Here is a 22,923-nt window from a genome sequence, read left to right as displayed (position 1 = left end):
CTGAAGACAAGTCAATAGTCCAAGTTGGCACTTTGGCGCAGTATTAAGGAATTGCTGCATCTTCAAAAGTGCTGCGTTTTTGGATGAGTCATGAAAACAATACCTTCCATTGTGCTATTTTGGAAATTTGTGGGGGTGTTGTCCTGTCTTTATCTCACATGCAACCTCATTATGCAATCTCATTAAAGCAGAATACAGGACGATCACTTGTGGGATCTTGCCAGTACAAATTAGCTATATGATAATAGTTTCAGAGATAGTAGGAACTGCAGATGCTGGAGAATCTGAGATAACAAGGCATTGAGCTGGATGAACACAGCAGGCCAAGCAGCATCATAGGAGCAGGAAAGCTGACGTTTCAGGCCTAGATGCCTTCTTCAGAAATGCCCCTTCTTCTGAAGAGTCATTTTTGAAGAAGGGTCTAGGCCCAAAATGTCAGCCTTCCTGCTCCTATGATGCTGCTTGGCCTGCTGTGTTCATCCAGCTCTACACCTTGTTATCTTATATTGTGATGGTGACTACATTTCAAATATACTTCATTGATTGTAAACAGTTGAAACTTCAAGAAGAGATGGAAGGTGTGATGTAAAATGAAAGTTCTTTTTATTTGTTGGCCTTTGTGATTTGGGCTGGAGTACAACGTAGAATCACAGTGTCAGGGAATCAAGAGAGATCTGGCACATGGGCAGATACAGCTTCATTTAAGGAAGTCCGAAAATTTTACCTGTAGCGCAAGATGAAGGATGTGGATGTAGATCGTCCTTTGTTGTGCAAGTCTCATTTGCCTAACTTGCAATGTGATGTGGAATTGATTTGATTGTGTTATCGTATCTGGATTTGCACATAAAATGGAAACCAAGACTATTCTTCAGCAAATTTTTTAACAACTCAATTTTAATCCATCAAGTGATTTAAAAGCTTGGAATTGGCAGTTGATTAAATTCCAAAATGTGAAATCGGGCAGAGGGGAGGCTTAAATTTTTTTCATCTGAGAACAGAGCTGAAAAGAGAAGAATTCTGTTCAAGTTTTTCATCTTGCTGTTATCAGGACAGAACCACAAGAGCGTCAGATTTCAAAGAAATAAATTACACTGCATGAGTAAGCGGATGCCATTTGGTTGGAAAATGGAATCTGATTGGTTGATGCATTGCAACATGGCATGCACCAGGGCACAAATGTACTCGGAGCTTTTGTTTAATTGGAATGGAAGCAATTCGTAAACATGTTCTGTGATAATGGGAACTGCAGATGCTGGAGAATCCAAGATAATAAAATGTGATCAGTGATAATGGCAACTGCAGATGCTGGAGAATCCAAGATAATGAAATGTGAGGCTGGATGAACACAGCAGGCCCAGCAGCATCTCAGGAGCACAAAAGCTGACGTTTCGGGCCTAGACCCTTCATCAGAGAGGGGGATGGGGTGAGGGTTCTGGAATAAAGAGGGAGAGGTGGACCGAAGATGGAGAGAAAAGAAGATAGGTGGAGAGGAGAGTATAGGTGGGGAGGTAGGGAGGGGATAGGTCAGCCCAGGGAAGACGGACAGGTCAAGGAGGTGGGATGAGGTTAGTAGGTAGGAGATGGAGGTGTGGCTTGGGGTGGGAGGAAGGGATGGGTGAGAGGAAGAACAGGTTAGGGAGGCAGAGACAGGTTGGGCTGGTTTTGGGATGCAGTGGGGGGAGGGGACGAACTGGGCTGGTTTTGGGATGCTGTGGGGGAAGGGGAGATTTTGAAGCTGGTGAAGTCCACATTGATACCATTGGGCTGCAGGGTTCCCAAGCGGAATATGAGTTGCTGTTCCTGCAATCTTCGGTTGGCATCATTGTGGCACTGCGGGAGGCCCATGATGGACATGTCACCTAAAGAATGGGAGGGGGAGTGGAAATGGTTTGCGACTGGGAGGTGCAGTTGCTTATTGCGATCCGAGCGGAGGTGTTCTGCAAAGTGGTCCCCAAGCCTCCGCTTGGTTTCCCCAATGTAGAGGAAGCCACACCGGGTACAATGGATGCAGTATACCACATTGGCAGATGTGCAGGTGAACCTCTGCTTAATATGGAAAGTCATCTTGGAGCCTGGGATAGGGGTGAGGGAGGAGGTGTGGGGGCAAGTGTAGCATTTCCTGCGGTTGTAGGGGAAGGTGCCGGGTGTGGTGGGGTTGGAGGGCAGTGTGGAGCGATGTTCTGTCTGTTTGCAAAAGACATCACTCTGCATGTGAATATATATAGAGGACAGGATACGTTAGTGAGCCAAATTGCTGATAATCTTGAATTGGTTCATAAAGTAATTCTGAGTAGCTTCACGACTGCCCAATTGAGGAATTATTTCTAACATTGGATTCTGAGTTTGCAACCGTGGCCTGGTTGAGTATGGTCAGCAATTAGCTTGTGTCCAACAGGCCAAGGTGATGTGCTGGTTGATATGATCCATCTGTCATTTGAACATATGGTGTGCATACCTAGCTTCACAGTTGTGCTGAAATTCCCCTGCCACATTACTCATTTTTGCAACAGGCAGATGATTGTGTCCTATTAATGAAGAATAGCACTTGTGTTACAGCTGCACATTGGCAGTGTGAAGTGGTATCTTCAGCTGTTGCTCAAATTTTGGACACATCTTGTTTGCTCAGGGTACTTGGAGGTACACTGGGAAAATTTTAGGGCCAAAAGAAGGGGTGTGAATCCATTCATGAGATGATTGAATCGGTGCAGCTGTCAACCCGGAGGACAGCTTTAATGTGCTTTACTTCAAACTTATATGATCAATAATTTGTGTTTAGAAATTTGACATTAAGGCTAGCCTCATGGTTCAAGAGTCTTGTGGTGCAGTGATGGTATCCCTAACTCTGGCCCAGGTGGCCTGGGTTAACTATTGTGCATGCTGCTGTAGGAATCCCAATGTTGACAACTAGTGAAGGTAAATTTGCACTGTAGACTTAGCTGACTTCTTGCTAGCATACCAAGGAATGGATGTTTGTTTCAGTTGGCTGCAGACAGCCTATGAGCATATTAAACAAAATATTGATCCTTTGTCTTGTGTTTTGGAGAGAACTGGAGTCAATGCCCAGGTCAGAAAGATCTTTCATTCATTCTGAGTGTTTCCCGCAATTTTGTTTTTATTTAGTATTTTCAGCATTTGTGGTATTTTGCTTTGTTTTGTTGTTGCTTTAACCTCCCTCACAATGAAGCTGTTACAAAAGGCAATGCATTAACAGTCTGGATGAAACTTACATGGAAAAATCGTCCAAAAACAATATGCATGGTAATGTTAGGTTATGGGGATATAGTGAATTTGATTCCTGTTTTGGGAATGGATGCCACAAAATGTAATTATTGATTAATCATAAACTTGGTTTGGAGAATAATTATTTGGTGATGAAATTATATATTTTTAAGAGTCTGTCTGACACACTGGTCTCTAAATTGCCGGATGCATCTGCAGCTTAAATGTAATAAGGGATCTTCCATGCATCAAAATGCCCCAGCCAAACAACTATTCTCCAAAGCAAGTCTTTGATAATTCAAATGAGTAAATTTTGTGAGTTTAGACCTTCTAGAAGCACCTTGATTTGGCCTTTGTTGTTAGATAAGTTCAGGAAAAATGTCAGGAACAGTGCAGGAGCTTTTCATTTTTTTCATTGATCTGATCAAAGCATTTGAATAAGTAAATTCCAAGGTTCTCTGAGTTATGTTTCAAAGATTTGGATATCCAAGTAACATCTTCATAATCCTGCCATACCTTTATGCTGATCTGATTGCAACTGTTTTGAGTGGAGATCTGAAATAGACACCTTCAGAATCCATCGGGGTCAAGCCTGTGCAATAAAGCTGCCATGTGTTTTGCAGTATACCTGACAATGGCTGTCAGAGATGAACTACACTTTAACATCAGTATTAAATGCAATCTAAATGGAATATTCTTTCATCTTAATTGTCTTTGTCATATCAAAGCCCACATTCCCAAAAACTGCAATTCTCCCTCAATTTCTTCAATTCTACACATAAGAAACTTGGTCCGTCCTCGAATATTGCCAAAACAAAACTGTATTTGGTCCGCCAATATTCTTTTTCTCTTTCTGTTGAAGGAGAGACTCTGGAATAGGTTGAGCATTTCCCATACCATAAAATCTCTCTCAAAAGGCCACCGTTGATAAGAGGATCTGCACAAGTTCAGCAATCTTCAAGCCACAGCAACAAATATTTTGACACAACCATCTGTAAGTCAACAGAATCCTTGTGTAAAGAGCACTTATCATCAGCAGTTTCCTGACCTGTAGTGAGACCTGGACTGTGTATCAATACATTCAAAGTGCTTAGAGAAATTCCATCAGCAGTGTCTCTGCCACATTGTTCGGTTTCAGTCCGACTCTCGTGTCTGGACGCTAAACATGCCTCCTGCCCGGTCGTGTTTTCTCAACACTCAAATGCATAATTTAACAGGGGCAAAGAAAACTCTTTAAGGCACTCTGAAGTACAGTCGCATTGACATTAAGTGGTCAGCCATTCAAATGGCAGCAACTTGACCATCAAGATGTATCGTATTTTCAGTCACAATTTTGTAGTGATGAGACACAGCAGTGACAGAGAAGAAAAGGAGACAAATTGTGCACCTAAGATCCTGTTGTCTCATGGGATGTGCTGTATGTGACCTGAGATCTGAGAGCCAAGATTTACCCTGTTAAGTCAAGTAAAGAGTCATAGAATCTCGTGACCCTGAGCAACAATTACTATTGAAATGTGAGACAGCTGATGACAGTGATCAGATTGTGGAATTTTGTCTTATAGGGTGTGGTTATACCAAGTAACAACAGTGCAGTTAAGGTGATACTTTTTTAAAAATTCGTTCAATGGATCTGGGTATCACTGGCAAGGTCAGCATTTATTATTCATCCCTAATCTCCCTGTTGAAGATGATGCTGAGCTGCCTTCCAGAGCCGCTGTGCTGCTTGAGTTGTTGGGACACCTGTAATACTGTTAGGGAACAAGTACCAGGATTTTGACCCACTGACACTGAAGGAATGATTATTTATTTCCAAATAAGAATGGTGAAATGCTTGGAGGGGGAATTTGAGGGGGTGATGTTCCACTGGGTTTGCTGACCTTGTAATTGAAGGTGTCGGAGGTCATAGGTTTGTTGGAGACATCTTAGTAAGTTAGTGCAGTGCATCTTCTAGAAGATGCACACTGCTGCTGTTGAGCATCATTGGTGATAAGAATGAATGTTGAAGATGATGGACAGGGTGCCAGTTCAAGCAGTTGCTTTTTCTTGAATGGTATCAGTCATTTTGTGTTTTTGGAACTGTGTGCATACATGCAAGTATTCCATCACACTCCTGACTTATGCAATATAGCTAGTAGGCAGGCTACATGGAGATAGGAGGCGAAATCCACACTACAGAATTCCTAGCCTTTGACCTACTTTTGTAGCCAAAATGTTTATATAGCTAGTTCACTTCAGTTTCTGGTGAATGGTGATGCCAAGAATGTTGATAATGTGCGATTCAGAAGTGATATTGCTATTGAATGCCAGGGAGAGATGGTTTGACTGTTTTGATGGAAAAGGCCATTGCTTAGCATTTGAGTGGTGTGAATGTTACTTATAAACATATGCAATGAGAAGATATAGAATGATTTGCTGATTGGATTAACTGAAGAGGGAGGCACCAATGGAGCATAAATTGAGGCATTCACCAGCTGAACTGAATGACTTGTTCCTGTGCCAAGCTCTGTAACAGTTGTAGGGGGTCTTGCAACCCAGTGATATTGTCCCTAGCTCGGGGTCAAAAAGGTTCAATCCTCCCTGCCCTGCGGGTATGTCATAACTTGTGCGGACAAGTAGATTGAAATCAGTGCAACAGTTCCTGATAAAATAGAGCTGTCCAGAAAAGCCCTCGCCTAATCTGCAGTTGGTTTCCTCAAATGTGAAGGTGCCAACAACTATGAACATTAATTACAGTTGGAGAAGTGTGGAAATTGATATTCAAATCGAAACAGTGTTCTACTTTTTATTTGTTATGGAATGTTTATCTCTCTGGTACTGAACATTTAATAAAAACAATCCAATGTACTTGATTAAAACTGTGATCAGTGTAAACCAAACACATCAGAGGAGCAGGAAGGCTGATCTTTCAGGTCTAGACCCTTCTTCAGAAAGGGTTTTTTACTTTCAGAAACGTCAACCTTCTGGCTCTTATGATGCTGCTTGGCCTGCTGAGTTCATCCAGCTCTACACCTTGTTATCTCAGATTCTCCAGCATCTGCAGCTCCTGCTGTCTCTGAAACATTGAATTGCAGATTCACTTGAAATTCTTTACTGCAGTTGTAGCATGTTATGGTTTTAAAGTAAAGGTCTGCTTTTTGGCGTGACTTACATTATGCTGAACCTTGGGAAAGCACAACTAGACGAAAAAGCTTTCAGCGTTAGTCTCAATACTTTTGGATGGGTTGTTGAGAAGTTGCAGAAGTGATTTACCGAAATGGATGCATGGAATGGAGACTTTATTTTCAAGGTTTTTGTTACAGAAGCTCAAGTTGTTTTCCATGGAACAAAGGAACTTGTGGCTGATTTGATGTGGTGTAGAAATTATAGCAGGTTTAGATAAGTTAGACAAAGAGAAGCCCTTCCCGTTCATTGAAGGAACAAGGTGTAGGACAAATTTTTAACAAAGAGATAGAGGAGACGGTGGTGATATTTTTACATTGCGAGCGGTAATGGCCCAGAACTATTAGCCCACAAAGGTGATGGAAGCAGAAATGATTAATGATTTCTGAAAGAAAACTGCATAGACGTTTGAAGGAAATGAACTTGCACAGCAATGGGGATAGAAACAGGGGAGAGATTGCTTTCAATAGAACAATCCGGTCTATGGAACTGGACTCAAGCCGAATGCACACATTTATTGTAGATGACACTCTGGCTTAGAAATCCTGCAAAGTTAAAGCCGTTTATAACAGATATGACCATTCCAACACTCCACACCACTGTTCCTGTGCTAGGACCATGGAACTGAGGTAAGCTAGTGGAATGGGCTGGATTCTGATTTTTGGGTTGATCACATTTAAGGATTAGAAAAATTGCACAATTTTTTAATCTCTTTGAATGTTACCTCAGTTTCATGTCTCAAGTTTTTAAAGGGGTTCCGTAGGTTGTGGCCAGGCTTTTCTTTGGTTCATTGATAGGATTTGGGTATCACTGGCTGGGCCAGCAGTTATTGCCTGTTTCAAGTTGCCCTTGAGAAGGTAGTAATGAGCTGCCTTCTTGAGCCAATACGGGCCACGTGCTGTTGTAGATTCACTCTGGCTTCTTAAAGAACGGTTGAACTTGTGTTTATATGTCACCTTTGTTAAGTTCAGGACGCTGCTCGACTAAGGCATTACTTTGCAATATAGTAGCTGTTACATGGCATTCAATCTCACACACAGGCTCCACAAACAGCAATGTCATTTAAAAAAGTTTTGCTTTGTGAAGTTGAGGAATGCACATTTACCGTTGAACAAGGCAGAACTCTTCTGTGGTTTAAAGGGATCTTTTACATGTGACAGAGGTATTTGCCCAGTTAAAAAGCTTGAAACCTTTTGATTCTTGATAGTCACTTTCAATCAGTGCCTTCTGTTCTTAACTTTCCTGCCACTGGGAGCTTTCTATCAACCTGTTGCTACTCTTCTCAATTCTGAACACCTGTATCAGACCTCCTCTCAACCTTCTGACCTGTAAGCACAATGACCCCTATTACTTAAGGAGAGGGAACCTGCCACTTCCATGTGGTCAAATCCTTCCTCTGGGTGTGACCTAATAACCTGTTAAAAATAATTCTTGAAGGAAGCTTACCAGATGTTACTCAGAACTCTCTCAGTACTGACCAGTGATTTGAATCAAAACTGATATTGTTGATGGCAACCACACCTCTACAACAAAGAAATTATTTGGAGATTTTTTTTCTTTTGCTGATTTCTTGTTCTTGACCTTACTCTGCAGGTAACTGTTCGTCCGAAACAATGGAGTCAATGCTAAATAAGTTGAAGAGTACTGTTACTAAAGTAACAGCAGATGTTACCAGTGCAGTCATGGGTAACCCTGTCACAAGGGAGTTTGAAGTTGGGCGGCACATGGCAAGTGCTGGGCCAGGAATGACCTGGAAGGTCTTTCATGGTATGAAGAAGTCAACCAAACAGGTAATACATACATAAGAACTTCTTAAACATATTTGAATTGTGAAGGTTAATTCATTTTACCCACAAGGAAATTTCTGTTTTGCTATCTTACAAATTACCAACTTTAAAGGAAGAAGTAAAAGCAGAAAATGCAGACAGTATTCAGCAGGGTTGGTAGCGTCTGTTCACTGGGAAATGGACTGAATGTTTCAAGTCTTTGATCTTTGATTGGAATTTTCTGTTGAAAGGTGGCAAACTTGAAACCATGGCTCAGTTTGTTTCTCCAGAGGTGGTGCCAGGTATTCTGAGTATTTCCAGCACCATTTTGCCTCTTTAAATCTGATTTCCAACATCAGAAATATTTTACATCCGTGTGATGCCAGTCTGGATTGGCTGAAGAGTTATCTGGGTAGACTCCACTTAGCACAGTCTGTGATGTGAGCCGTAGCAAATCGCTATTCCTGTTTTACATCTCAGTGACAGACTTGAAATGAAAATTTAAAAGGGGTGAGGTGTAAAATGGGCTGCCCACTTGCTCTGATAATGATCACATCCAACCTTCTCCAGATAATCTGAGAAGGAATAAAAGTAGAAATTGCTGGAAATACTCAGCAGGCACCATCTGTGACAACAAAGCAGAGTTAACGTTTCAGCTTCGGTAACCCTTCTTCAGAACTGGTTTCTTTGAACTTAGAAGAAATGTTGTGCCTTCTTTTACAAAGCCTAAAACAAATTCCAGTCCAAGGGCCAACTTTGGCAAATATCCTCAACAGATGAAAAACTGCTAGTTCATGACAGTTAATATTTAATAGGCCTAGTTATTATGCACCATAGCGACAACATTTGGATTTTTGAATTGGTGTCAGTGGAAATGATCTTCATTAAATGACTATTTCTGCAGCATTGGTCAAATATTTTGACTTTATGAAGGTATTTTATGAAAGAACACTTTGTAATCATAAAGATCCAGTCAGTTGACTGGATGGTTAAGATGCTGGATTGTCACATTTGATGAGGAAGTGAGGCAGCTCATGAACTGTGGGCCGGAGAAAAAAGAACTTGCATTAATGTCGCAACTGTCATGACTGCAGGACACTCCAAAACATTTTGCAGCCAATTAAATATTTTTGAAGTATACTGTAATAAAGGAAATTTGCAGTCAAGATGCACACAGCAAATTGGGAAGCAGTAATGTGTCAAAGATCAGATAATTTGATTTTTTGGGATGTTGGTACAGGAAATTGGAGACGGTTCCCTGTCTCATCCTTGAATTTGAGCCTTGTGGTTAAATCCATCTGAGAATACAGGAATGAAAGCAGGAAATGCTGGAAATACTCTGCATGTTTGACAGCATCTATGGAGAAAACAGCACAGTTAATGATAAGTACTATTGAACTCCTATCACATGGTAAGTTGCTGAGTATTTTCACCATTTTCTGTTGATATTTCAGATTTCCAGCGCGTGCAGTATTTTGTTTTTCTGTTAGAATTCTGGGACACCTTTAACTTATTTTTCAAAGACGCTTGGACAGTACAGCACTTCTTTAGTTCTGCGCTTCTGACAGTGCGGTGCTCACTCAGAGCTACCCCCGCCTTGCAAACTTGACACTCCAGAGTCGTACTGAAGGGCAAATTAAATTATTTTTGATTCTCTGGATTAGGCCTTGAACTGGCAGCCTCTGACTCCGAAGCAAGAAAACTGTTACTGAGAGCCAGTGCTGTCTTGGTGCTCACTGCAGTCCATTGAGAGAACTTACCGTAGGTGGTGTGTAGGCATATCACTGGCACTAGTTGAGTTGACTTGTACTTAGCTGTTAACATGTGGATTCTATGAAATAGGGTGCTGTCCATGATGAAAATTATTCAAACTTCGGCATTTATTTACTGATCATGGCTGAAGACTCCCAGACAGAAGTTTGACTTGAACCATAGTATGAAATGTGGTATTGTGTAGACCATCCATTGTACATGCAATATGGCTTAATGTTCAGCACTTTCCTACAAGTCAGGCAGTTGTGGCTTCTAGTCCCTCGAGTTTAGTAAATAAGATCTAGTGTGTGGTCTTAATACAGCTGTATGTAGAGATTATGTCTTACAGATGACACTTAAGTTGAGGCCTGTGTCTTCTTTCTGAGGTCAATGTAAAAGGCCCCACAGTACTGTTTCAAAAAAGAGCAGAGACTATCCCTTCAGCAGCTGATGTTTATGCGTCAACTTTCTTCAAAAAGGATATGATCTATCATTAGCACATGTTGTTCGTGGAAACTGGCTGAGAGCTAATTTGTTGCCCTGTTTGCCACTTTACTTGAGTGACTACAGGTTTTAAAGACACCTTAATGGCTATAGAATATTTTAGGGGCTTAAGAGGCACACTACATAAAGAATACAGTTTTTAAATATAACCTCACTTTGCTGGTATTGTTCCAGTGCTACTTTGCTTTATGCTTTCCATGACCCCTGGATTCTTTTTACTGTTAGATGTTCTGAAGCTCTCACTGTACTCCTGCTGTGGCCTAATGTTGACAATAAGTCCAGTGTGAATTAATTGCTTTCATTTTTATTACCCTTAAAATTGTATGCTTGTAGCTTACTCTCTCTGATGAAGGGTCTAGGCCCGAAACGTCAGCTTTTGTGCTCCTGAGATGCTGCTTGGCCTGCTGTGATCATCCTGCCTCACATTTTATTATGCTTGTAGCTTAGTTGTTTTTATTTGTGTTCATCCTTCTGCAGTGTCTTCTATTGCATTTCTTAGCCTTTTCTCTTTTCCCAATGTACATTTGGAAGGACACAAGGGTCACTTTTGTTTTCAGTTCAAACTAATTTATTGAGACTGCCTGTAGATAACTTAATCATCAGCATTATACAGTACCCTGGGAATTAATTAGTACCTTAAGATGTTGCCTTTAATCCTGCTCCAAGCATGACCAGCTTTGGTATGAGTTGCATTCTGGCTTTTTCATTTCCGTTACACAGCTACTCTCCTGAAGACATAAACCAGCAGTCATGTCAAATGTCTTTGTGTCATGTATTAACGCATCAACAGAATTCTGAGCCATTACATAGCAGAAGTGTCAAGGAGATTCTTCTTGTGAAATCTCTTTGAACAAAGTAGAAATGTATGGTTTCAGATTCCTCCTTGATACTGCAGAAGTAAGACATTGTGTTTGATGGAGTGTTTTAACATGCTAAAACGCCCTGAAGCACTTGGCAGGAACAAAATTTTCAGACAGAATCAGACTTTGAGCAACGTAATCAGATATATTTGGGCACATGACGCAAAGCTTGGTTTTAAGGCATGTCTTCAAGGGGAGGTTTTAGGGAGCAGGTTTGGGAGCATAAGGCCCTGGTTGCTGAGGGCATAGCCAGCACTGAAAGAAATTTTGGATGCAGGAGTGCAGAGAACTTCAAAGTTAAGTTGGAAAAATCTCAGATCAGTACAGCAGAATATGCTTGTGCAATCAATGATAATTGAAGATATATATACAACATTTCAATTCTCAAACATTGATCCTAGTTTCTTCATTGTCTTTTTGTTTTTCAGGAGGTGGCTGTATTTGTTTTTGACAAAAAGTTAATTGAGAAATATCAAAAGTTTGAGAAGGATCATATCATTGATTCACTGAAAAAAGGTGTGCAGCAGCTCACCAGGCTGAGACATCCACGCCTACTGACAGTTCAGCATCCATTAGAGGAGTCTAGGTAATGGAATTTTGATATTACTTAGTTTTCATGATGAGCAGTGAACACTAACTTTTTTTCTTAAAATAGAGTTTCTTTTTTGGATTAACTACCTCATCTATTTTTTACAGAGACTCTTTAGCCTTTTGTACGGAGCCTGTCTTTGCAAGTTTAGCCAATGTCCTAGGTTGCTACGATCACCTACCATGCCCTACACCTGCAGAAATTAAAGGATACCAGCTTTATGATGTGGAAATCAAATATGGTTTATTGCAGGTAAATTGCCAGTACATTTGTTCAGTAGCCAGATTGGTGCAGTAATTGCTGCATTTACTGCATGTCTCTGTCAATTCAGTGCTTTAACTGGTCAATTTCCAGTTCACAATAGTGCTGCTTGATGGAGTCCTATAGTTTTATAAAAATGCAAGATGGTTTGTTATATAATATCTCAAGACTAAAATATAATAATGTTCACCTCCTTACTTCTCTTTCCCTTCCCATTTTCAGGTCAGCCATTTAATAATGATCATTAGAGATAGTAGGAACTGCAGGTGCTAGAGAATCTGAGATAACAAGGTGTAGAGCTGGACGAACACAGCAGGCCAAGCAACATCAGAGGTGCAGGAAAGCTGATGTTTTGGGCTGGGTCTAGGCCCTAAACATCAGCTTTCCTGCACCTCTGATGCAGCTTGGCCTGCTGTGTTCGTCGAGCTCTACACCTTGTTATAACAGTGATCATTAGTAGTTTTAGAATCTGCCATACTGTTGATTAAAGGAAAATAATAGTAATTTTTGAAGTCCCAGAGCCTAATAATTGTAATTCTAATGTGCCTTCAATGCTGTAAAGTGGGCAAGTCTGACAGTCAGCTAGCACAAGGAAACCCACGAACAGCAACAGAATTTGCACGGCACTTAAACAGCCATGCAGCCCAACTGAACTAGTGTTCATACCCCACATGAACTTTCTCCCAGTGTACTTCATCTCCCCCTGCAGCATAATGTTTCCTTTCTTTCTGCCACACCCAACTTGCTTCCTCATATATGATCAATGAATCATTCTTGACATATGGGTAAAGGTAAAATGCTGACTAGATCACCAGGTAAACCTGGTGAGATCCTTTCATGGGAAGTTGTCATTGATGATAACAAAGTGCTAAGAAGGCATTTAGCATGCTTGCTTTCATTGCTCCGTCTTTTGAGTATTGGAGTTGGGTTGTTATGTTGATGTTCTACAGGGTGGTAGCGAGACCCCTTCTGGGGTACTGTGTGCAGTTCTGGTCACCCTGCTTTAGGAAGCATTTTATTGAAGTTGAAAGGGTTCAGAGAAGATTTACCAGGATGTTGCCATGAACAGAGAATTTGTATTGTAATAGTAAGTTGAAACTTTGTCCCGGGAGCCTAGGAGGTTGAGGGGTGACCATGTAGAGATATATAAAATCAGAAGGGCCATAGATAAGGTGAATAGCCAGGGTCCTTTCCCTTGACTGGGTGTGTTCAAAACTGGGGGTATATCTTTTCAGGTGTGAGGAGAAGGTTTTAAAAAGCTTGGTTTTAAGGAGGGGTTTTAGGGAGCAGGTCCCAGAGCATTAAGCCCCGGTAGCTGAGGGCACAGCTACTGCTGAAAGAAATTTGGATGTAGAAAAGCTTACATTGATAATAACATTTTGAGGATATAACTATGAAGATGGACAAGGGAGAGCCAGTGGATGTAGTGTACCTGGACTTTCAGAAAGCCTTTGTTAAAGTCCCACATAGCAGATTAGTAAGCAAAATTAGGGCACATGGTATTGGGGACAAAATACTGACTTGGATTGAAAATTGGCTGGCTGACAAGAAGCAAATAGTGATAAACGGGTCCCTTTCGGAATGGCAGGCAGTGACCAGTGGGGTACCGCAAAGTTCGGTGCTGGGACCGCAGCTGTTTACAATAAGGCAAATACTACATTGGACAAACAGGCAGAAAGCTACCCACCAGCATACATGAACATCAACTAGCCACAAAACGACATGACCCACTATCACTAGTATCCTTACATACAGATGAAGAAGGACACCACTTTGATTGGGACAACACATCCATCCTAGGACAAGCCAAACAGAGAGACGCACGAGAATTCCTAGAAGCATGGCATTCCAACTGGAACTCCATCAACAAACACATTGATTTGGAGCCAATCTACCACCCTCTGAGAAAAAGAACAGGAAATGACATCACCAACGCAGGAAATGGCATCACCAACCCAAGGAAACCTAAACAGATAAATAGAAAGCGGGACATAACACCAGCACTTCACCGGAGGCTCACTGATGATGTTACCTAGAATGGTGACGAAACATCTGAAAACTAACCTTCCAGCTCAGCGAGCAAACTCACATCCAGAAGGCATTAAAAGTAATATTCGCAAATTTGCTGATGACACAAAGCTGGGTGGCAGTGTGAAATGTGAGGAGGATGTTATGAGAATACAGTGTGACTTGGACAGGCTAGGTGAGTGGGTAGATGCATGGCAGATGCCGTTTAATGTGGATAAATGTACGGATATCCACTTTGGTGGCAAGAACAGGAAGGCAGATTACTATCTAAATGGAGTCAAGTTGGGTAAAGGTACAACGAGATCTGGGTGTTCTTGTACATCAGTCAATGAAAGCAAGCATGCAGGTACAGCAGGCTGTGAAGAAAGCTAATGGCATGCTGGCCTTCATAACATGAAGAATTGAGTATGGGAGCAAAGAGGTCATTCTGCAGCTGTACAGGGCCCTGGTGAGACAGTACCTGGAGTATTGTGTGCAGTTTTGGTCTCCAAATTTGAGGAAGGACATTCTTGCTATTGAGGGAGTGCAGCATATGTTCGTGAGGCTAATTCCCGGAATGGCAGGACTATCATATGTTGAAAGATTGGAGTGACTGGGCTTGTATACTCTTGAGTTTAGAAGGATGAGAGGGGATCTGATTGAGATGTATAAGACATTTAAAGGATTGGACACTCTGGAGGCAGGAAGCATGTTTCCATTGATGGGGGAGTCCAGAACCAGAAGACACAGTTTAAAAATAAGGGGTAGGCCGTTTAGAACAGAGTTGAGGAGAAACTTCTTCACCCAGAGAGTGGTGGATGTATGGAATGATCTGCCCCAGAAGGCAGTGGAGGCCAAGTCTCTGGATACTTCCAAGAAGGAGATGGATTGAACTCTTAAAGATAGTGGAATCAAGGGTTATGGTGATAAGGCAGGAACAGGATACTGATTGTGGATGATTAGCCCTGATCATAATGAATAGTGGTGCTGGCTCGAAGGGCCGAATGGCCTACTCCTGCACCTATTGTCTATTGTCTAAGTCCAGCATTTGTAGGAATGCAGAGGATTTGAAGGGTTAAGTTGGGAAAATCTCAAAGTAGGACACCAGAATGTGCTTGTACAATCAATGATAAAGCAAAGACAGATATATACATTTCAATTTTCAAGCATTGATCTTAGCTTCTTCATTCTCTTCTTTACAACGTTTTCACACACGCATTAGTTCATGTGTGGAATGAACTGCTAGAGGAGGTGGTAGATGCAGGTACAGTTACAACATTTAAAAGACATTTGAACAGATATATGAATAGGAACAATTTGGAGGGATATGGGCCATATGCAGGTGAGTGGGACTACATTAGTTTGGGAACATGGTTGGCTGGACTGTTGGACCTAAGGATCTGTTTCCATGCTGTATGACTCTATGACCAGCAATTGTTATCCATCCCTAATGGACATAGACCTGAGTGGTTTGCTGGGACATATGAGACACCATTTAAGAGTCACCGTGTTGCTGTGGTCTGGAGTCAGCCGTTCAAGAACACTAGAGAATCCACTACATCTACCACATCTGGGTTATCAGGCATTGTCTTATTCAAAAGGCAGTTTTCCAGTACTGCATACTCTTGCCAATCTAGATTAAACTTTCAAATCTCTGGATTGGGATTTGAATCCATGGTTTTGGTCAGAAGTGAGAGTGCTATCACTGAGCCTAGATTGACAATATAAGGGAATGCTAACTAATATTGTATCAACCTAGACAAAAACTGGATTTCCTGTTCTTTCATGCAAAAGAGAGATGTGCTGCTGAAGTTTTTTTTTGTCTAGCACTCATCAGAATAAATGCCAAATCACAACAATCTGTACAACTAGAGAAAAGGGACCTGATTGGTTCACAATTTGACTGTAATTGACTGAAGCATCATGGAAGACAGTGTTGAAGACCGTTCAACTCCCACCTTTACAGCTGGTAGAATTTAAACTCAATTAATAAAGTCTAGAATTGAAAGCTAGTGTCACTAATGGTGAACAGTTGACATCCTTTGTTGTAAACTCCGCCTGGTTCATTATATTTCTTGCCCTAAAGAATAGTACTTTCCTTACCCTGTCTAGCCTACATGTGGTTCGGTGTCCACAGTAATGTGGTAAACTCTTACTCCCTCTGAAATGGCCCAGCAAGCAACAAAATTAAAAAACAATTCAGGATGGCCACCGAATGCTGGTCTTGCCAGCTCCACCCACATCCATGAAAGAATAAATGTGGATGTGAGTTTGCTCGCTGAGCTGGAAGGTTAGTTTTCAGACGTTTCGTCACCATTCTAGGTAACATCATCAGTGAGCCTCTGACGAAGCGCTGGTGTTATGTCCCGCTTTCTATTTATCTGGTTAGGTTTCCTTGGGTTGGTGATGTCATTTCCTGCAGGAAAACTAACATCCAGAACCTCAACCTGAGCTACAAATCTTCTCAGAATAAATGTGTCCAAGCTCCTGGGAAATTAAAAAGAATACACATGTTACTTGTTTACTCATCCTGTACTATACACACATGTGGTAATTTGAAAATCCAACATTCTTGGGTGTCCTAATAAGTATGGGATGGAGAGCTTCAACAACATGTCTGTTGCGTCATCAGCATTCAGATCCTGCGCTGCCAAGTGATGGCTGTTGCTTTTCATTTTGAAAAATGTGAAAAGGTGTCATGCGTGAGGACAGTTGTTCAATCGTAACAGCTCATAAAATGATACGACTGAAATCTGATACCTGTATAATGTTTCAACCAGTGCTTGGCTCCTACGCAGTGTTATTCTGTTTTAACGTTAAAACCTGAGCATTACATATAAATAAATACCTATTTAAAAAGGCAAGAATCAATGAATTATAAATTCCAAGAAAGCAGCAATTATTCTTTCCAAGCAGAATTAAGATGGGTAGAAACAGAGATCCCATGATCAAATAATAAAAAGGGAATCTTTCACCCATTGTGTCACATGTAATCTCTCCGGAGCATCACTTTTTTTTGCTATTAGTTACTGCAGAGAGCAGTTACTGTTTTAACACAGCATTTTATGCAAATGAATTATTCAACACTTTTGGTAGTGTTAGTTGAGGGAAGGGAATTAATCTGAATATCAGTATCATGGTAACATCTGAATCATGATAATTCATAAACTTGGTTTAACATTTCACCATAAATCAAATGGTCAAATTCTGAAAAGGAGTTCGCATTTGTATAGCACCTTACAATGTTTGGGGTCATGAAATGTGCTTTGCGGCAAATGAAGTGTGGTTTGAATTGCAGGCACTAGTGTGAAGTAGGAAACGCTGAAGCTAATTTTAAGTACTGCAACCAGCCCCATCCGAACCCAGAACCAGAAGTAACCAGTCAATGCTGTCTTAGTGATATTGGTCGAATTAATATTAGACAACACATGAGCAGAACTCCTTGCTCCTCTTTGAAACAATGCTGTGGGAATCTTTTCGACAGGACCTCAGTTTACCATTTTTCAGTTGTGTTTCAGTAGTGCCTGGTGTGTCACCTCACTGGCGCAGAGTCAGGAGTGTTATCCGATGACCCACGGCTGCCCCTATCCAGATTTGAGCAGAATGCTATACTTAGTATCTGCTGTCAGCACCACCTGAAATATATTTTTGCATTTACAGTTTGTTGGTGTACAAGCGGGCTCTTTTGGTGCAGTGGTATTGCCCTTGCCTCTGGATCAGCAGGTCTGGGTTCAAGTCTCACCTGCCCCAGAGGTGTGTGTGACATCCCTGAACAAAAACAGAATTTGCATTATTATTTGGGGCCCATGGACTTTTCTTCAGAGCCTATAACTCTGTTTCTCTCTCCACAGATGCTGCCAGATCTGCTGAGTTTCTCCAGCAATTTCTGTTTTTACTTCAAATTTCCAGCATCCCCACAGTTCTTTGTTTTACATATTTGAACAGGTTGGTTTGAAAATACCTTACAAGATGTATTGTCAGAAATGCATTTACTCACATAACAATGACTATGCTTCAAAATTATGCATTATCGGTGATGTTTTGGGACATTTCTGAAATATTTTATGGTGCACAAAACAAGTATTTATGTATTCTGTCAGAACAGTTACAATTTAAAACAAAAAGCCCCAGGTTTGCCTTTACATCTCCCTGTAGCAGTATGGGCACCGCAAGGGGGGACGTTAATTGTGAGGTATTTGCAGCTTGTTCTGTTTTTATTTCAGATTTCTAGTATTTGTAGTGGCTTGCTTTTGTAAGTTGTTCATTTATCTGATTGCTGTATTTGGGTTCTTGGTACGAGCAAATCGGCTGTGTAATTCATCTGGAAAACAATAATGCCTGCTGTTGAAACTAACTAATTGGCTGGGATGTTGGAAGATCAGGGAATGTGTTTTAGGAAATGCAGATTCCTTCTCAAAATTTATTTGATTCTCCACATTTCTGGTCCAGTGGCAGCCTTGTTGATTTTGGGGGATTGTGATCACAGTTGGCAGCAACCTGTTGCAATTTTCTGATAGTTTATTGAATTTGTTCAGAAGCAGCACTTTATGATGCATCATATAATCAGGTAAAGTACATGACCATGACATTTGGGATGCTTCATTGATACCATTGTTAGGCTTGAAGAGTGAATGTGTTGGTCTTGTTAAAGTTGTGAAGGCAGCATTCTGCTCTCTAACTAAAGTGTTTGGAACTCTTGCCTGCGTCCTCCTCCCCTTCTTATAGTCCATCTTCCATCCTGAGAAACAGCTGTTTGAGGACTGTCTAATGAACACAGTCCTCTGCCCCGAGAACTTGTTGATATACCCAGTTTCTAGGGGGTGATGGCTTACTCTGTGTCAATGAATTGTCTGAATCTTTTCCGCAAATGGCCGTGGAACCAATACTCATGGTGTCAGATGATTGTTGCCCCCTTACCAGCCTCCATTTGAGAGAACAGATCTTATTTTCACAAGCATTGCAGTCGTAATAGGGGAGTGTGGTGCTGGATAACTCTTGTTTATGCTGATAGAAGGCTAGTTACTACAGTAACTCGGTTAATGAGATCTCATGACAGGCAGGAGATAATAAATAGGAATGCGAAGTGAATGCATGTTTAAAAGGGATGCCATTTTCCAACAGCTGCTCGATGTCAATATGCTAAGACTTCTGCGTCATATTTTTTCTGATGTTCATCTTGCAATTCCTCACACAAAAAAAATCACCTGGTTATAATGTCAGGAAGCATGTGTCTACAGATATGCTCTTTTTTGAAGTATCTTATTGCTATATTTCCAATCTACCAGCCCTTAATGTAACAAATGGCATGGTGCACAAGCTTAATTTAATTAACCCATTATTCTAACACTGCGCTGTGCAATACAGTAATGTCATCCTTCTTTAACCTACAGGTTTGCGAAGCCTTGTCCTTTCTACACAGTAGTGTGAAAATGATTCATGGTAACCTGACGCCAGAGAATATCATTTTGAATAAAAGTGGTGCCTGGAAAATCATGGGTTTTGACTTCTGCATCTCTTCATCTAATCCCTCAGAGCAGGAGGTAAGGACAATGGAGTTAATCAGCTGGCTGCTTTTTTCCTATTTATAATTTTAACAAGACATTATCAAAAAGAAAGTCTTTTATTTCCTGAATTAGAAAAACATATTCAAAACACGAACTCCTTTGAGAACGAGAACTGCCTGCAAAATCTTGATTAATTTTTGAAGAATATAATTTAAATAGTTCATTTTCGCTTTTTAATACAATTCGTTTGTGAATTTATTTTAAGGTTTGTCCTTTTTTTTGCAAAAGAGAAATAATTTGAAGTTGTGAGATGGTGACGTAACGTTTTTATGAACATCAGTTCTTGCAATACAAGAGACATGACAATGTCACATTTGTTGTCCAACCTCCAAGAAAGTGCTGGAAGCAACCCCACACAGTTGAAGTCAGCCTAGCATTGTGTGGTCTTTATCCTGTATCAGACAAATCACAAAACGTGGCAGTTTTTCTTCCCCAAGATAGAAATGAACTACTTAGATTTCTGTGATAGTTTGGCCATTCTTCTAACTCATATCTTTTGTACGTGTGGGATTGGATTTCCTGATCTCTGAGTTGCTGGACAAGTGTTGTGACCACTGGACTCCATCGCTTGTACTTTCCTGAATTTCTTTGGGGTTTGTTTTTTATTCAGTCACTCACCTTGGGTTTTTCATCTTGTTGAATGTGCTGTATAATTTTCAGATCTGAGGTGTGTGGATGGTCTAGAGTTGGACTTTGGACGTAGTTGTAACTGGCCAGTGTAAGCAATAAGTAGATTAGCTCAGTTGGCTGATTTGTGATACAGAGTGACAGCAACCTAATGTGTTCGATTCTTGCACTAACTGAAGTTGCCAAGAAGATTCCACCCTCTCGACCTTGTCTGGGGCATGGTGACCCTCAGACAACTGGCGATAGTTCAACCTTTCTGTAATTATACCAGCCCTACAGTCCTCTGGCACTATGGAGATTTTATCTTGCGTTTACAGTGAATAGGTGCTTTGTTGTTTTCTGAATTGATATTAAATGGAATCTGTGAAGCCTGTACTTTAATTCAACCTAGACAAATTAAGGAACAATAATAGATTTCCAGATTAGGGTGGAGTGGGCCAGTGTAGCACTGTTGGTGTTCTTGGATTACTTGATGTAGCGATTGCAGAGCTGAGAGTAACTTTGCTAAACTGGTGCACTGGATGCTGCAGATAGTACACACTACAGCAATGATGTATTAGTGGTAGAGACTTAGATATTGCATCCTCAACGTGGGACCCCGATAAATCAAACATATTGTTGAGCTGTGTTCATTTCAATGCTGAGATGTTTTTGTCCATCATATTCGTAACTTAAACCTTGGATCTGGTTGGTTGGCGCTTTGGTAAGCTACTTAGTCTAGATTTTCAGCTTATGTTTTGTTCTTGTAATTAAAATATTGGCCTGTCTGACCCAGTCTACCTGTTTGATTTTATTTCATTCACTAGTATTGCCACTGGTAAGGCCGTCTCCAAATGCCTTTGGGGAAGTGATGCCGGCTACTGGTCATCAGTGGCAACTTTGTGATCGTTGATGATGTGTTTAAGGTTAATAGATGTTGGACTTCTTGTTGGAGATGGACGCCATTTGATAGGACATCTGTCTGTCAGTTACCAGCCCAGGCCTGCATGTTGTCTAGGTTCTGCTGTAGGCCAGCAGGCGCTACTTCAGAAATGGAAGAATTCTAAATAGCCCCACCCCCAAAGAGAGGAAGCTTCATTGATGAGGAAGCTGAAATTTACACCATCATAAAAAGACAAGGCACTTTTCTCTGTTTCTTCATGCAGCGCAACAGACTTAAATGATACATTGCACATGTGTGGGTAGCAGGCTTTGGAGGAACAAGTAACTTCGGGCTTATACTTTCCACATCTCCACACTTTCATGTCAGGGTCAATTGTAGACAGATTTATAGAGAAGGATTAGAGACAAATTGGGATGAGCATCAGTTATGAAGGTAGCTTGAAATTGGGATTTTTCTCAGTGGAGTGAAGAAGGCTGGATCTGGCTAGGTTGGATAAATAGGAAGAAACTGTTCTTACTTGTAAAAAGAACAAGAACAAGAAGGCATAGGTTGAAAGTGATTTGCAGAAGGAATAAATGCGATATGAGAAGAGCTTTTTAATGGAGTGAGTAGGTAGGTATAGAATTCACTGCCCGGAAGTGTGATGGACGCAGGTTGAGTTGAGACGTTCAAGAGGTTATTGGGGAAATCAGTGGTATGGGGGAAATCGCAATGCCTATTTAAAACATGACTGCAGACATATTGCATCGAACGACACCTACTGTCGTCTAGTACTTTCGTGAAGTTGATAGGGATAAATTTTCCTGCATAGTCAATAGCTCTATTTATATCAAATGATAACCAGGATGGTCGAAGGTGACCTTGATGGACTCGGGTCTTCCATTCACCTTTTGATTATGTCATTACTGTATTACTGGTGTGTTATGTGAGTGGATTTCTATAAACATAGCTGCAGTCATTAGGCTTTGTAAAATGATTTTTGGAAGCTGTTGAACTTAATTAAACACTTCATAAGAAATAATATTTGGTAAAACTCTGGCCCTTTATTTCAAACTTGTTCAGGTCAGAAAGGTAAGCACAGATGAAGGAAATTGGAAGTCTAAATCGTACTTTCGTACAACCCTGCTAAAGGCCCAATATATTCTCTCCATCTAACTGCCTGTAGAATGTCCCCTACCCAGAGATTATTCAAAACGTTAACCATTCTGTGAAAATGTTCGCTATTACAGTAGTTCTAAGTTTGTCTTTTTCTAGTTTGTACCTTGCTCTTCCTGGTCTTGAAGTGAGGAACAGCATTTAGTTTCTTAACCAAGAGCTTTTAAAATATAAGATGTGACAGGACAAAATCTCTTTGTTTTATGATTCAAATGCTTGCTGTGCCATTTGATTTGGAAGCTTGGTGAATGACCTGATTTTAGCACATAAATGGGCATTGTAAACAAAGTTGCATTTCATGGACATTTTTCTTAATGGTAATTATTCGCCGGTATCGTCTTTCGTCTCTGAACTTTTCCCTTGTGTTTGGGTGTGTGCAGTCTTATGATCTGTTTGAGTCCCTTGCCTTGTCCCAAAGTAGACCTAAATTCTTGTAATGTAAACCTGACAGGTTGCTGTTTTGCTCTCCCTCTCGCCCTGATAGAGTATGATTGAACAGTGGGCTCCTGTGTCTAAGTCAGTTACTTGCAAGCAAACCTTGTACATGCTTTATCACTGTGACTTTGCTTGTGACAGC

General features: G+C 40.9%; 1 protein-coding gene across 4 annotated transcripts in view; it reads left to right on the top strand.

Annotated features, from left to right (window-relative positions):
* The window catches only part of scyl2 (SCY1 like pseudokinase 2), a 58,760-nt gene that overhangs the window by 3,381 nt on the left and 32,456 nt on the right, over nt 1-22,923 (top strand). For 3 of the 4 annotated variants that reach the window (XM_059652587.1, XM_059652586.1, XM_059652585.1), the window contains exons 2-5: nt 7,972-8,168; nt 11,689-11,846; nt 11,957-12,101; nt 19,508-19,657. In XM_059652587.1, the coding sequence (XP_059508570.1) occupies nt 7,992-8,168; nt 11,689-11,846; nt 11,957-12,101; nt 19,508-19,657 (630 nt within the window). In that variant the 5' untranslated portion in view covers nt 7,972-7,991. The remainder of the gene's footprint in view (nt 1-7,971; nt 8,169-11,688; nt 11,847-11,956; nt 12,102-19,507; nt 19,658-22,923) is intronic. The other variant, XM_059652588.1, reaches the window with a different exon arrangement.

The sequence above is a fragment of the Stegostoma tigrinum genome, chromosome 18 (genome assembly GCF_030684315.1).
Source record: "Stegostoma tigrinum isolate sSteTig4 chromosome 18, sSteTig4.hap1, whole genome shotgun sequence".
In the NCBI taxonomy this organism is placed as follows: domain Eukaryota; kingdom Metazoa; phylum Chordata; class Chondrichthyes; order Orectolobiformes; family Stegostomatidae; genus Stegostoma; species Stegostoma tigrinum.
This window is presented reverse-complemented; position numbering and strand designations above follow the sequence as displayed.